General features: G+C 46.9%; 1 protein-coding gene and 1 long non-coding RNA gene across 3 annotated transcripts; both read left to right on the top strand.

Annotated features, from left to right (window-relative positions):
* Positions 1-4,719: 4,719 nt before the first annotated feature.
* LOC148390235 (janus kinase and microtubule-interacting protein 3-like) lies at positions 4,720-9,414 on the top strand. Of its 2 annotated transcripts, none has more exons than XM_088390843.1 (12): positions 4,720-5,349; positions 5,608-5,801; positions 5,926-6,039; positions 6,271-7,273; positions 7,360-7,458; positions 7,548-7,781; positions 7,902-7,967; positions 8,029-8,097; positions 8,174-8,251; positions 8,308-8,541; positions 8,621-8,746; positions 9,116-9,414. In XM_088390843.1, exons 5-11 carry the CDS (start codon positions 7,369-7,371, stop codon positions 8,735-8,737), a joined length of 888 nt encoding a protein of 295 aa, XP_088246969.1. In that variant the 5' UTR covers positions 4,720-5,349; positions 5,608-5,801; positions 5,926-6,039; positions 6,271-7,273; positions 7,360-7,368; the 3' UTR covers positions 8,738-8,746; positions 9,116-9,414. The 2 variants fall into 2 exon arrangements, with proteins under 2 accessions (XP_088246969.1, XP_088246968.1); XM_088390842.1 differs by having other exon boundaries at positions 7,548-7,787.
* A 1,548-nt stretch (positions 9,415-10,962) lies between these two features.
* Positions 10,963-15,191, top strand: LOC148390234 (uncharacterized). Its single transcript, XR_015861156.1, has 4 exons — positions 10,963-11,041; positions 12,886-13,051; positions 13,175-13,252; positions 15,103-15,191. It is a non-coding gene; the product is annotated as an uncharacterized LOC148390234 (long non-coding RNA).
* The last annotated feature ends 1,496 nt before the right edge of the window (positions 15,192-16,687 follow it).

Genomic DNA, 16,687 nt, shown 5'->3' with positions numbered 1-16,687 from the left:
GCCGCATTGAACAACACCATGCCGCACTGAACAACACCATGCTGCACTGAACAACATTATGCTGCACTGAACAACACGATCCTGCATTGAACAACACCATGCCGCACTGAACAACACCATCCTGCACTGAACAACACCTTTCCACACTGAACAACACCATGCCGCACTGAACAACATTATGCCGCACTGAACAACACCATGCCGCACTGAACAACACCATGCCGCACTGAACAACACCATGCCGCACTGAACAACACCATGCCGCAATGAACAACACCATCCCGCACTGAACAACACCATGCCGCATTGAACAACACCATGCCGCACTGAACAACACCATCCCGCACTGAACAACACCACCCCGCACTGAACAACACGATCCCGCATTGAACAACACCATCCCGGACTGAACAACACCATGCCGCACTGAACAACACCATTCCGCACTGAACAACACCATGCCGCACTGAACAACACCATGCCGCACTGAACAACACCATGCCGCACTGAACAACACCATGCCGCACTGAACAACATTATGCCGCACTGAACAACACCATGCCGCACTGAACAACACCATCCCGCACTGAACAACACCATGCCGCATTGAACAACACCATGCCGCACTGAACAACACCATCCTGCACTGAACAACACCATCCCGCACTGAACAACACCATGCCGCACTGAACAACATTATGGCGCACTGAACAACATTATGCCGCACTGAACAACACCATGCCGCACTGAACAACACCATGCCGCACTGAACAACACCATGCCGCACTGAACAACATTATGCCGCACTGAACAACATTATGCCGCACTGAACAACACCATGCCGCACTGAACAACACCATGCCGCACTGAACAACACCATGCCGCACTGAACAACACGACGTCGCACTGAACAACACGACGCCGCACAGAACAACACGACGCCGCACAGAATAACACAATACCGCACAGAACAACACAATACCGCACAAACAGTTTTAGATAATATTACGTCGCAGTCATGTGACGCGGACATGACGTCAATAGGCGGAACTCACGGCAAAATTATAATCCGTGGGCGTGGCTTGCAACAGGAAGTAGGAAAGCGGCAATTCTGGCAAACAAGACACAGCGGTTAGTAACACGATGACTAACAAGGCAAATATTTTTGTTTTCAGCTTGCAACTTGACCGTCTAGAGCGTACAAGGTAATTACAACTGTTTTTTTTTAGCCCTGAAAAGCGAGGGAGTGTGGCGTTTGGGAGGAATGTCGAACTCGGCGTCTGCTTCCAGCCACAGACGCCAAATTTCGACGATTATTTCGACTGGTCAACGGTTGTAAATTATTGCGTTGACTAAAAACTTTATTTAACTCTACTCTTAACTTTGCCGTTTCAGATATGCGGGTATTACACCGCGGAAATGACGTCAATAGGCTGAACTCTCGCCAAAATTCAAATCTGTGGGCGCAATGGCCTTGAGCGAGACACCGGATACAAACACGACGATTATCAACAGAAATATCTTTATTTTCTGCTTGCAAGTGGACCGTCTAGAGCGTACACGGTAAGTACAACTCATTGTGTTTAAAAAGATTTACGTTTGTGTAGTTTGCGTTGCGTTGTATCTGTGAATGTTGGTTGAGGCTAAATGTTAATGTTTAATTTCATTCCTTTAGGTTCCACGGTGTTTGTTGGCTGTATGTTTTCCACTGCAAGAAGAGGCTCGTATCATTGACCAGCAGGAGCTACAATGGTGAGTACCCCTTTCGTCTTCCATTTATGTTAAACACTTCCTATTTCATGTCTAACAGTACTCGATTTAACAAATAACCATAAATAAATACAGTGTGGGCAGTCACGTTAACATATGTGATTATCCTGCCTAATATGTTTATCACAAATATGTCACTAATCACTAATATGTTTATTTGTTTATCACAACACCTTTGGACCTTCAGCAATCGATTATTTCCCTTCATCTACATAGAGACAGAACAATGGTGTCTTAAACATCTCATTCATTTCACCAAATAACTTCACGCAGGTGGATAACGGCCGTCTCGGTCACGCTATGTTGCGTGATGCAGTTTTGAAGAACCAAATGCATTTATTCAATGAATAAGTCAAGCTAGTTCTATGTTTATGATGTTGTAAGTTACGGTACCGATTGAAGTTGAGTTCGAAGCCAGTGGAAAACAGCGCTGCGTTTGTGCTCTCCAGGTACAAATGTTGTGATCTCTGACTGACGACCGGGCGAGACTCGAGTAAGAGATGTCCAAACGAGCTCCGGCAGGGCGGGCCAAGGCGGAGCGAACGGACGCCCTTCAGGCCGCCAATGACGAGCTGAGAACCAAACTGATGGACGTCCAGTTAGAACTTCAGCAGGAGAAGAACAAGGTGAAAACCTCAACAGACAGACACTGCCTGCCTCCCTGCCTGCCTCCCTGCCTGCCTCCCTGCCTGCCTCCCTCCCTCCCAGTTTTCCCGATGTAGATTAGACATGCGTGTGCCATGACTGTGTCAGCCTACATCAACAAATGCACCGAGGACGTCAGCACCACTAAGAATATCATCACCCGGGGCAACCAACGACCCTGGATGACTGAGGAGGTACGTCAAACGCTACGAGCGCGGAACTCTGCCTTCAAGTCTGGCGACAAGGAGACACTGAGGACAGCGAGAGCCAACTTGAACCGTGCCATCAGGATAGCGAAGCGAGACCGCAGTCGAAAATTTCAGGATCGTTTCCACGACGTCAAAAACATCAGGAGTATGTGGCAAGGCATACGGGCGATTACAGACTACAACTCACCCTCCCCCCCCCCCCGGTGGGTGTAGTTGATGCTGACTTTCTAAATGGTCTAAATAACTTCTTTGGGAGGTTCGAGGCACTAAACGGCACTCCAGCAGTTAAAACTGTCCCCCATCAGGAAGAGGAGGTACTCTGCCTTGACTCCGCCGATGTGTTGAAGACCCTGAGGAGAGTCAACCCCTGTAAGGCCCCTGGCCCCGACAACATTCCTGGGCGTGTGTTCAGGGAATGTGCAAGTCATCTGGCTGGGGTCATCACAGACATTTTTAACACCTCGCTGGGCCAAGCCACAGTGCCGGCGTGCTTTAAGACTGCCTCCATCATTCCGGTGCCGAAGAAACCTCAAATCACCTCATTTAATGATTACCGGCCTGTTGCACTGACTCCGGTTATGATGAAGTGCTTCGAAAGGCTGCTTAAAGGTCACATCGTTTCCAGACTCCCCCTATTATTTGACCCGTTCCAGTTTGCCGACCGGCAAAACCGCTCCACTCAGGACGCCATCTCCTCCGTTCTTCACCTGAGCCTGGCTCACCTGGAGGAGAAGAACACCCATGTGCGGAGGCTGTTCCTGGACTTCAGCTCAGCGTTTAACACCATCATCCCACAGCATCTGGTAGGAAAATTGGAACACCTGGGCTTCAACACCCCCCTTCGCAACTGGCTGCTAGACTTCCTCACCAACAGACCTCAGTCAGTCCGGGTCGGACAGAACACCTCTGATGTCATCACCCTCAGCACAGGCTCCCTTCAGGGCTGCGTCCTGAGCCCCCTGCTGTGCACCCTGATGACACACGACTGCGTCCTCAGGTTCACCACCAATCACATCGTGAAGTCAGCAGACGACACAACGGTGGTGGGGCTCATCAGAGACAACAACGACCTGGACTACAGAGAGGAGGTGGAGCAGCTGGTGGGCTGGTGCAGAGAAAACAGCCTGATCCTGAATGAGGAGAAGATGAAGGAGATCATCGTCGACTTCAGGAAAAAACAGCCTCACCACGCTCCACTGATCATCAACAGCTCAGCTGTGGAGGTGGTCAGCACCACCAAATTCCTGGGGGTCCACATCACAGAAGACCTCACCTGGACTATGAACACTACGGCACTGGTCAAGAGGGCACAGAAGCGCTTGTACTTCCTGCGGAGGATGAGGAGAGCCCACCTGCCCCCACCCATCATGAGGACGTTCTACAGGAGCACCATAGAGAGCATTCTGACAAGCTGTCTCTCTGTGTGGTGTGGAGGCTGCACCGCCTCCGATTGGAAGAACGTGAGGAGAGTGGTGAGGACAGCAGAGAGGATCATAGGGGCTCCTCTTCCCTCCATTCAGGACATTTCATCTCAGCGCTGCATGTCCCGTGCCCGTAACATCATCAATGACCCATCACACCCCCACCATGGACTGTTCTCCCTGCTGCCCTCTGGGAAGAGGTTTGCAGCATCCGCTGCAGGTCCACCAGGTTCTGCAACAGCTTTTTCCCTGCTGTCATCAGACTGTTGAACACTAGAACTGTTGAGCTCTAAACTGAACTCTGCATCACACATTCACAGAACTGTACTTTATGACACTACGGACCTCTATCTTGCACTATCTCGCACTACCAACTTTACTGAACTTGTATAAACCCTTTAAATAGAAGTTTAATACATGGTTTAGCATTCCTCTGCACACTCTTGAATACTGTTTTGCCTACTTGCACTATTGCATAATTATCACTGCTGCACTTTATACTTATTTTTAATATATATATATATATATATATATAGTATATGTATATATATATATTGTCATAGGATATGTTACTTCTATTCAACTGCAATATCACTACTTTGTTGTAAGACGTATGCAACGGAATTTCGTTTTGTATGCACCATGTGCAGACAAGATGACAATAAAGTTTGTCTAAGTCTAAGTCTAAGTCATGTCAGGTCAGCTGTCTGGAGAGAGAGAGAAGTCAGGACCTGCGGGCGGAGCACCACCGTGCCACCGCCGCCATGACGGAACTCAAAAGCAAACTCCATGAGGAGAAGCAGAAAGAGTTAGCCATTACCAGGGAGACATTACTGCGGCAGCATGAAATGGAGCTGATGAGAGTGATCAAAATCAAAGATGGAGAGATCCAGCGACTGAATGCCTTGGTCCTCAGCCTGAGGGACGGCTCCATGGACAAGGTGATCCGCTCTATCCGTGTCTGACTATCCGCACGCCACGTCGGGCTTCGATGCGGCCGCGACCGTATTGTGTAGCTTGTCCCCAGTAAGCGTCGCGGCGCTCCGTTGCGGTCTCAACGGCCCGGTGTGGCGCAATGTCTGCTCAGGTGAGGAGGGGGGGCGCTTTGCTGGCGGAGGTGGAGGAGACGCGGCGGTGTCGGGAGACCGAGCGGTGTCGCCTCCACCAGGAGCGCGGAAGAAGCCCTGGCAGCGGCCCAGCAGGCCTGGCAGTCCCGAGCGGCCGAGCTCCGATCGGCTCATCACCAGCATCGGGAGGAGCTGAGCCGAACCAAGAGAGACTGCGAGAGGGAGATCCGCCGACTGGTAGGACTGATCAGATGCGCGGTGCGTGGCTATGTTCCCAATTTCGTTGTATACCTGCAGTGCAATGACACCTAAGGCATTCTATTCTATTCTATTTCACAAGAAGAAAATGTCCGGTTGCTCGCTTCGCTTTTGTCACAGCAAAGGTGTTCTAGTCGATTCAAGAAAAAAATTGGCCGGTTGCTCTCTTTGTTTTTGTCACAATTCTGGCAAATGAGTTTGCCCGCCTGCCTGAGCGCTCCCCGTTTGTACATCCAGACGGATGAGATCAAGCTGAAAGACAGAGCGGTTAGTGTTTTGGATGAAGCCCTGGGGCCGGCCACGTCCACCGCCTTCAGCTGCAGACTCAGGCTGCCGAGCAGCAGATCGCTGCCCTGAGGGATTCCCAAAGGGCGGGCCTAAACTACCCTGGAAGTGGGGTCAACGCCGCTACTAGCAATCCTCTTCATTGCGTAAGCCACCTCATCACACACTTGCAGTACGCATGACTTAGTTCGTTGCTGGAGGAAGGTAGCACAAAAACAGTTTTGAACTTTGAACGAGTGCTTGTGTGTGTGTGTTGCGGGGCGTTTTCAGTCTCAGGAGGATCGGGACACGCGACGGTTTCATCTGAAAATCGCTGAGCTCAGCGCAGTCATCAGGAAACTGGAGGATCGAAACGCCCTGCTTTCTGAAGAGCGCAATGAACTGGTAATTTATTGACGGCACGCTTGAAGGTTTGCGCTACGTTTGATGCGCGCCATCCAGCGAGGCACCCATTGCGCTTGCTTATTAGTTGAGCGGCGCGGCGAGTCGGTTGCCTGGTAGATGTCTTTTATTGGGAGCCAAAGCCACGATTCCGTTCAAACCGATGCAAAAGGAATGGATACGTTCTGGCCCGCGTGTTGTGCGTCTTTCACATCCCGCACTTCATGCTTGCAGCTAAAGCGACTGAGAGAAACAGAAAGCCAGTTTCTGCCACTCCTGTACAAAAACAAACGCCTGAGCAGGAAGAATGAAGAACTCTCGCTGGTGCTGTGTCGCCTTGAAAACAAAGTGCGCTTTGTCACCCAGGAGAACGAGGAGATGGCAAGCTTGGTAAGTCGACGCGGACAACGGCGGCGTGCCAACAGAGTCCACTGCATTTGTGTTCCACAGAGAAGGCCTAGTTCGCTCAATGACCTGGACCGCGGTTGCGGCCAGCAGGACGGTGAAATGGAGTTCCTTCAAGTTGTGGAGCAGCGGCACATCATCGACGACTTGTCCAAGGTCTTCAGGCAGGCGACTCGGTGCACGTACGGCAGCGCCGCGCTCGCTCGCTGTCGCCAGGAAACCTTTTCCGTCCAAAGCTTGGCCGGCGGCCGCCATCCAAAAAATTGGCCCCTTAAATTCCGACCTTTCAAGCAGGAGCATTGTGCGCACGCGTTTGAACACGCTTTAGACTTGTTTTGCCGTTTTCAGCAGCTCAAAGCTCCCGTTTTGTCAGCGCCTTTGCCACTCGCTGTGCGCTGAAAACGACGGACTTGCCCGGCTGCTCAGCCCGTCAACCATGAGCCGCGAGCGCGACGTCATTGTCCGTAGGCAGCTAGTGGCAAAATGCACCCTGTTAGAGTTGCGCTCGCTCCAACTTATTTTGCAAGAACCACACGGGAGACAAGTAAGTTCTTTTGGACACCTGCAGGTGGAGAGTCCATCCGTTGTACGAATGAAGTCTGACTCTCGGCTCCTGCACGAGCATTTTAATTAAGAGAAACAGGGTGGGTGGCCGAACGTGGCTGGGAAAATGCGGAGAAAAGCAAATGTCATTTTCCAGTCAACCAAAGAATTTGTGGATGAAAATGACACAACATTCCAAAGCTGTCCACGCGTTTGTCTCTTCTAGAATGTCAAGTGGGTGGAGGAGAAGCAGCTGCTGCGTCAGAGCAATCAGCAGTTGGCCGAAAAGGTGACGGAAAGAAAGGCGCTGGGCGGAGTCGCTTGGCGTCACACCTGTCGGGAAGCCCCGCAGATGAGGTCTGACTGTCTTTTCAGGTCAGGCGGATGGAGGCGGAAGAAGCGCGTCTGAAAGAGCACATCCAGGATATCCGAGACCAAAACGAACTGCTTGAGTTCCGCATCCTGGAGCTGGAGGTGGGAAGACTCGCACAAGCGTGTTGAGGCCAGAGATGTGACGGACGGACGGACGGACGGACGGACGGATGCATGCCTCTGCCTTTCAGGAGAGGGAGTGGCGCTCCCCCGTCTTGAAGTTTCTGCAAGTCCGTTTCCCAGACGGCCTCAGCCCTTTGCAGATCTACTGCGAGGCCGAGGGCGTGAGCGTACGTAAGGCGTCCCTCGCAACCCTAACCTTAACCCGAGGTCCCAGAACACCTTACATTGCTCCTTGCGCCTTTCCCCCGGACATCGTCATCAGTGATCTGATGAAGAAGCTGGACATCCTGGGCTATAACGCCGTAAGTGTATGTCGAACTCCTTATGTTCGCACTCCACGAGACTCGGCGGCTCAAATTAGACTTTTGGAAGGCTTTGCGCTGAAAGAAGCTTGTTGACGCTGTGCCTTTGGGCTCTTGCAGAATCTCACCAACGAGGAGCAGGTGGTCGTGATTCACGCCAGGACCCTTCTCACCCTAGCCGAGAAGGTAACGCGCACGTCCACGCACGCTCTCGCATTCTGCTTATGTGACAGCAGCCTTTCCTCAGTGGTTAGAATACATCAAAGTGACCAAGTCAGCACTTCAACAGAAGATGTTGGACATTGAAAGTGAGAAGGTAGACAGACACGCGACATCAGCCAAGGGGAACTCCGGCAATGTGCCCCAACAATTCTGACCTTGAGCTGTGCTAGGATATGTTCTGCAAGCAGAAGGGCTACCTGGATGAAGAGTTGGACTTCAGGAAGTGTTCCATGGACCAGGCTCATAAGGTAAGCCGCCCTCAAATCTCCCGCCGGACCACTGATGGACGAGGATTGCGGCCCAGAGGATCCTGGAGCTGGAGGCCATGTTGTACGAGGCGCTACCGCAGCGGGACTGCCCCGCCACGGACGGCGAAAAAGCCAGCCACGCTGGCGTGAATGACGTGCTGACGGCGGATCAGAGAGAAGAGCTTAGGAGCGCCGTGGACCAATGGAAGCGAGCCCTGATGTGCGAGTTGAGGGAGCGCGACGCTTGCATCCTCCAAGAGAGAATGGATCTGCTGCACAGCGCGCAACAGGTAAGGGCCCAAAGCCAGCCCGGCACTTACTTGCACGCTTACTGGCTTTTGAATGCCACTTTCCATTTGTCCGTCCTAGAGGAACAAAGAGCTGAAAGAATTCATCGAAGCTCAGAAGAGACAAATCAAACAATTGGAGGAGAAGTTTCTGTTTCTCTTTCTATTCTTCTCCTTGGCCTTCATTCTGTGGCCCTAACACCAGCTGGTGAGTGAGCTCCAGCGGCACCGCACTCGACACCTCCGATACACTGCCAGCCGGTCTCAGACGTTGGCAGACGCTCCGATGCCAACGTATACCCCCCGCCACGGTGACAGAGGCACCGCGTCACACCGGCGCTCATCCAATCAGAAGGCAGGAAAAGCAAATTCACATAAAGGGCACTTTTGAACCAGAAGAGAGCGCCACAAAAAACGGTTGTTGCCCCAAACGCGCATTAAAAAGGGTCAGAATAACAAGAGTCCCACTGGCCAGCCGGGGCCACCCGTCCAGCTGTTTCTTCAGGGGGGAAAAAAATTGGAGTCACCGGTGAGTACATTTTGCATTTAGCTCTGCTTTTCTGCTTCTGTCTTCAAGTGTGTGGCATCCTGCGATCAAAGATTCAGCCAACCCCAAAGCGGTTGACCTCAACGTCCCACCACCATGCCTACCAGAGCAGGTGACGTGATGCTTTGGACATCCTTCCGTCTCAGATGCCCAAAAGTACTCTTTGCCACATCTGCGGCAATACGGTGTCTTTTCAAAGGTGCAAATAAATCCAGCGTGGGCGGAACACGCACGTCTTCGGTTTTTCCCGCTTTGTTTGTGTGACAGCTGTTGTGAAAATTTTATACAAATAAAGTTGTATAGTACAGGTTTGGCCAAGCCGCAACTCACGAACCGCATGCGGCTCTTTTATGTTCATATCAACATTTGTGTGTGTGTGTGTGTGTGTGTGTGTGGGGGGGGGGGTTGTGCGTGTTGGCTTCACTTGAGTTCAATTTGGTATTTTGGTCAAAAGCGCATGTGGTGAAATTCCACAAAGTAGGATGGGCAAACACATTTCTTTAAACTATGAGTGTCAATTGGGCTCTCGAAATGGCAGGGAAAAGATGCACAGCAAAACGAAAATACGTAGATGAACACAGGACGTTTTAATCAGAGTGGGAAAGTTTCTATTTTTTGTTGAACGTGATGGCAAACCATTCTGCCTGATATGTCAGACCTCAGCGCATTTCAAAGATTCAAATCTTCAGCGCCATGCACTTCAGCTCACTCCATGCTAACATTGATCAGGCGTCGAACCCGCATCATCATGCTTAAGAGGTGGCCATGCTAACCAGTGCGCCATTATGTCAACGCATAATAACTAAGTCTACTGGTCAAAACAGCGGTTACTATATGACGTCGCTACGTCGTGGTCACGTGACGCAGACAAGACGTCAATGGACGTGGGCAGAGTTAACTTGTTTAAAAGGGAGTAGGCAGAAGAAATATTTAATTTATTTAAATCTATTTTGAGTGCACACCATTATGCCAATGCATAACAACTGTAAATCTACTAAACAAAACAGCGGTTGCTATATGACATCTGCCACGTCGTGGTCACGTGACATACGTGACGTCGATGGGCGTAACTTTCGCCGGAATTCAAATCCGCGGGGAGAGTTAACTTGTTTAAAAGAGAGTGGGCAGAAGAATTATTTAATTTATTTAAATCTATTTGGTGTGTGCGCCATTATGTCAATGCATAACAACTGTAAGTCTACTAAACAAAACAGCGGTTGCTATATGACGTCTGCCACGTCGTGGTCACGTGACGCGGACGTGACGTCGACGCCTACTTTACATCCCACCGATCACAGGACCCCTCGGCTGCATAACCGTGCCCCCTTCCCAACCAATCGGATTTGCTATACGCGAAAACGACGCCAATGGAAAGAGCTTCCGCCCAAATTTAAATCCGTGGGCGTGGCTCGCAGCAGGAAGTAGGAAAATGGCGGCGATGTTGACAAAGACACAGCGGATGGTAACATACGACTAACAAGAGAAATATTTTTATTTTCTGCTTGCAACTGGACCGTCCAGAGCGTACACGGTAAGTACAACTCATCGTTTTTAAAAAGAAGTACTTTTGTTGCCCTGAAAAGCGAGTGAGCGTGGCGTTTGTGGCGGACGTCGAATTTCGACGATTCTTTCTGGTCAACGGTTGTAAATGATTGTGTTGATTAAAAAAGAAAACTTGATGTAACTCTACTTTTAACTGCCGTTTCAGATAGATTTGGAATTGCATCACATCCAATTTTGCCTAGAGCGTACACGGTAAGTAACACTCGTTGTGTTTAAGGAGATTTACGTTTGTAATAGCAGAAGTGTAGCCGCGTTGCGTTGTACGTGTGAATGTTGGTCCGGGCGAAATGTTAATGTTTAATTTCATTCCTTTAGGTTCCACGGTGTTTGTTGGCTGCAAGTTTTCCACTGCAAGAAGAGGCTCATATCATTGACCAGGAGCGAGCTACAATGGTGAGTAGCCATAACATTTATGTTAAACACTTCCTATTTCATGTCTAACAGTACTTGATTTAACAAATAACCATAAATAAATACAGTGTGGGCACTGAAGTTAACATATGTGATTATACTGCCTAATCTGTCACCGAGTAGATTGTTGCAAAGTAATATAAGATCCAAAGTTGTAATTCAGAATAGTTTTCAAAAGAAGGCCATTAGAATTATATACAAGTCTGATTACCCTGAACAAGCTATTAATTAAATCACAAATTCTTCAATTCAAAGATTTGGTAGATTATCAGACAAATAATGTCTAACAGTAATTGATTTAACACATCACGATAAGTAGATTGAGTGTGGGCACTCTCAAGTTAACATATGTGATTATACTGCCTAATCTGTTACAGAGTATGTTGTTGCCAAGTAATGTAGAATAGATCCAAAGTAGTAATCCAGAATAGTTTTGAAGAGGCCATTAGAATGATAAACAAATCTGATTACCTTGAACATAATAACAAGCTAAGTGTTTAATATGTCCTATGAAGTCAAAATTGGGCACCATCATGTGGTGAAATTTGGAATTGCATCACATCCAATTTTGCCTGGGAACAAACAGATTACATAAATCTTAGTTTTGAATAAGCCACTCCTTCTCAAACAAGTAAACTCTGCCCATTTTGCGCAGTAGATGTTCTGTTAATATCTAGTATTTATACAAAGTCATAATTTAAATTGCTTTCAACCTTCATTCATCGGTTCAACCAACATTACTCGCTCTTATTACCAACTTGTATTGATTTAACTAAGCGTTTAATACTTCCTATCAGGTCTCAAATCGAGATTTGGCAAAATACAATTTCAGCAAATCCAATTTTGCCAGGGAACAAAAATAGATTAAATAAACTAAATAAGTCCTCTTCCCATTAAATAAATCAGAAAAGTCTGTCTTGTAACCAGTCCTCTTCAAACAAGTAAAGTCTGCCCATTTTGTGCCGTAGATTTTGTGTCTATGCCTAGTATTTAAACAAAATCATAATTTAAACGACTTCTTTCCTTCATTCACTTTGGAAATTTGGAATTGCAGCAAATCGAATTTTGGCAGGGAACAAAAATAGATCAATTAAACTAAATAAGTCTTCTTCCCATTAAATAAATTAAAAAAGTCTGTCTTGTAACCAGTCCTTTTCAAACAAGTAAAGTCTGCCCATTTTGTGCCGTCGATTTTGTGTTAATGCCTAGTATTTATACAAAATTTATACCAGCTCAGTGGCCTAGTGGTAGAGTGTCCGCCCTGAGACTGGAAGGTTGTGGGTTCAAACCCTGGCCGGGTCATACCAAAGACTATAAAAATGGGACCCATTGCCTCCCTGCTTGGCACTCAGCATTAAGGGTTGGAATTGGGGGGTTAGATCACCAAATGATTCCCGGGCGCGGCACCGCTGCTGCCCACTGCTCCCTTCGGGGATGGGTTAAATGCAGAGACAAATTTCACCGCACCCAGTTGTGTGTGTGACAATCATTGGGACTTCAAATCATAATTTAAAGGACTTCATTCCTTCATTCACTTTGGAAATTTGGAATTGCAGCACATCAAATTTTGCCTGGGAAGAAAAGTAGATTAAATAAATTTAATAAGTCTTACTACTTCCCATTAAATAAATTAAATACGTCTTACTTGTTCCCACTCCTTTTCAAAACAGTAGTTTAAAACGAGGGCCCTTCACTCAATCTTTAACCTCAACCCCGCACGTTGTGTTGTATCTGTGAATGTTGGTTGTGGCCAAATGATAGTTTTCTTTCATTCGTTTAGGTTCCAAGAAAACTTGATGTAACTCTACTTTTAACTGCCGTTTCAGATAAGCGGGTATTACGTCGCAGTCATGTGCCGCGGATATGACGTAATTGCCCGAACCTCCGATTCAAATCTGTTGGCGCGATGGCCGTGAGCCACTGAGCAGCGACGATTATCAACAGAAATATCTTTATTTTCTGCTTGCAACTGGACCGTCTAGAGCGTACACGGTAAGTAACACTCATTGTGTTTAAGGAGATTTACGTTTGTAATAGCAGAAGTGTAGCCGCGTTGCGTTGTACGTGTGAAAATTGGTCGAGGCGAAATGTTAATGTTTAATTTCATTCCTTTAGGTTCCACGGTGTTTGTTGGCTGCAAGTTTTCCACTGCAAGAAGAGGCTCGTATCATTGACCAGGAGCGAGCTACAATGGTGAGTAGCCATAACATTTATGTTAAACACTTCCTATTTCATGTCTAACAGTACTTGATTTAACAAATAACCATAAATAAATACAGTGTGGGCACTGAAGTTAACATATGTGATTATACTGCCTAATCTGTCACGGAGTAGATTGTTGCAAAGTAATATAAGATCCAAAGTTGTAATTCAGAATAGTTTTCAAAAGAAGGCCATTAGAATTATATACAAGTCTGATTACCCTGAACAAGCTATTAATTAAATCACAAATTCTTCAATTCAAAGATTTGGTAGATTATCAGACAAATAATGTCTAACAGTAATTGATTTAACACATCACGATAAGTAGATTGAGTGTGGGCACTCTCAAGTTAACAGATATGATTATACTGCCTAATCTGTTACAGAGTATGTTGTTGCCAAGTAATGTAGAATAGATCCAAAGTAGTAATCCAGAATAGTTTTGAAGAGGCCATTAGAATAATAAACAAATCTGATTACCTTGAACATAATAACAAGCTAAGTGTTTAATATGTCCTATGAAGTCAAAATTGGGCACCATCATGTGGTGAAATTTGGAATTGCATCACATCCAATTTTGCCTGGGAACAAACAGATTAAATAAATCTTAGTTTTGAATAAGCCACTCCTTCTCAAACAAGTAAACTCTGCCCATTTCGCGCAGTAGATGTTCTGTTAATATCTAGTATTTATACAAAGTCATAATTTAAATTGCTTTCAACCTTCATTCATCGGTTCAACCAACATTACTCGCTCTTATTACCAACTTGTATTGATTTAACTAAGCGTTTAATACTTCCTATCAGGTCTCAAGGCAAGATTTGGCAAAATACAATTTCAGCAAATCCAATTTTGCCAGGGAACAAAAATAGATTAAATAAACTAAATAAGTCTTCTTCCCATTAAATAAATCAGAAAAGTCTGTCTTGTAACCAGTCCTCTTCAAACAAGTAAAGTCTGCCCATTTTGTGCCGTAGATTTTGTGTCTATGCCTAGTATTTAAACAAAATCATAATTTAAACGACTTCTTTCCTTCATTCACTTTGGAAATTTGGAATTGCAGCAAATCGAATTTTGCCAGGGAACAAAAATAGATCAATTAAACTAAATAAGTCTTCTTCCCATTAAATAAATTAAAAAAGTCTGTCTTGTAACCAGTCCTTTTCAAACAAGTAAAGTCTGCCCATTTTGTGCCGTCGATTTTGTGTTAATGCCTAGTATTTATACAAAATCATAATTTAAAGGACTTCATTCCTTCATTCACTTTGGAAATTTGGAATTGCAGCACATCAAATTTTGCCTGGGAAGAAAAGTAGATTAAATAAATTTAATAAGTCTTACTACTTCCCATTAAATAAATTAAATACGTCTTACTTGTTCCCACTCCTTTTCAAAAAAGTAGTTTAAAACGAGGTCCCTTCACTCAACCTTTAACCCTATTTATTCACCTTCTAGGCTAAGTGTTAAAGGCTAAGTGTTAAAGGCTAAGTGTTAAAGGCTAAGTGTTAAAGGCTAAGTGTTAGAGGCTAAGTGCCAGAGGCTAGGCGCCAGAGGCGAGTTTTTGTGGGCTGAAGTTTTAGTGGGGTTAGTGTGAATACAATCCAAAAGAATACAACAGAATACAATACAATAGAATATAATACATAGATTAAATTATATAGCTCTTACTACTTCCCATTAAATAAATTAAATACGTCTTACTTGTTCCCAATCCTTTTCAAAAAAGTAGTTTAAAACGAGGGCCCTTCACTCAACCTTTAACCTCAACCCCGCACGTCACATTGTGTTGTATCTGTGAATGTTGGTTGTGGCCAAATGATAGTTTTCTTTCATTCGTTTAGGTTCCACGGTGTTTGTTGGCTATGTTTTCCACTGTCAGAAGGATGAAAATACAAAGTACAACGCTTGGACGTGGGCGAAGGCGTCACCGGTGAGTCCTTCCTTCCTATTTATTTACCTTCTAGATGCTAGAGGCTAAGTGTTAGAGGCTAAGTGTTAGAGGCTAAGTGTTAAACACAATACGAACAACACAACGATACTGCACTGAACAACACGATACCGCACTGAGAAACACGATACCGCACTGAAAAACACGATACCGCACTGAACAACACCATGCCGCACTGAACACCATGCCACACTGAACAACACCATCCCGCACTGAACAACACCATGCCGCACTAAACAACACCATGCCGCACTGAACAACACCATGCCTCACTGAACGACACCATGCCGCACTGAAAGACACCATGCCGCACTGAACGACACCATGCCGCACTGAAAGACACCATCCCGCACTGAACACCATGCCGCACTGAACAACACCATCCTGCACTGAACAACACCATCCCGCACTGAACAACACCATGCCGCACTGAACAACATTATGCCGCACTGAACATTATGCCGCACTGAACAACACCATGCCGCACTGAACAACACCATGCCGCACTGAACAACATTATGCCGCACTGAACAACACCATGCCGCACTGAACAACACCATGCCGCACTGAACAACACCATGCCGCACTGAACAACACCATGCCGCACTGAACAACATTATGCCGCACTGAACAACACCATGCCGCACTGAACAACACCATCCTGCACTGAACAACACCATTCCGCATTGAACACCATGCCGCACTGAACAACACCATCCCGCACTGAACAACACCATCCCGCACTGAACAACACCATGCCGCACTGAACAACATTATGCCGCACTGAACAACATTATGCCGCACTGAACAACACCATGCCGCACTGAACAACACCATGCCGCACTGAACAACACCATGCCGCACTGAACAACATTATAACGCACTGAACAACACCATCCCGCACTGAACAACACCATGCCGCACTAAACAACATTATGCCGCACTGAACAACATTATGCCGAAATGAACAACACCATGCCGCACTGAACAACACCATGCCGCACTGAACAACACCATGCCGCACTGAACAAAACGATCCCGCATTGAACACCATCCCGCACTGAACAACACCATGCCGCAATGAACAACACCATCCCGCACTGAACAACATTATGCCGCACTGAACAACACCATGCCGCACTGAACAACACCATCCCGCACTGAACAACACCATGCCGCATTGAACAACACCATGCCGCACTGAACAACACCATGCTGCACTGAACAACATTATGCTGCACTGAACAACACGATCCTGCATTGAACAACACCATGCCGCACTGAACAACACCATCCTGCACTGAACAACACCATCCTGCACTGAACAACACCACCCCGCACTGAACAACACGATCCCGCATTGAACAACACCATCCCGCACTGAACAACACCATGCCGCACTGAACAACACCATTCCGCACTGAACAACACCATGCCGCACTGAACAACACCATGCCGCACTGAACAACACCATGCCG

Source organism: Syngnathus floridae, chromosome 11 (genome assembly GCF_059516105.1).
Source record: "Syngnathus floridae isolate MCC-2025c chromosome 11, RoL_Sflo_1.0, whole genome shotgun sequence".
Lineage (NCBI taxonomy): Eukaryota > Metazoa > Chordata > Actinopteri > Syngnathiformes > Syngnathidae > Syngnathus > Syngnathus floridae.
This window is presented reverse-complemented; position numbering and strand designations above follow the sequence as displayed.

Excerpts from the sequence above, each read along its gene's own strand:
- LOC148390235 (XM_088390842.1), top strand. The coding sequence starts at position 7,369 with ATGGAGGCGGAAGAAGCGCGTCTGAAAGAGCACATCCAGGATATCCGA. Across the intron at positions 7,459-7,547 it reads TCCGCATCCTGGAGCTGGAG|GAGAGGGAGTGGCGCTCCCC; the intron begins GTGGGAAGACTC and ends TCTGCCTTTCAG. Across the intron at positions 7,788-7,901 it reads TGGGCTATAACGCCGTAAGT|AATCTCACCAACGAGGAGCA; the intron begins GTATGTCGAACT and ends GGGCTCTTGCAG.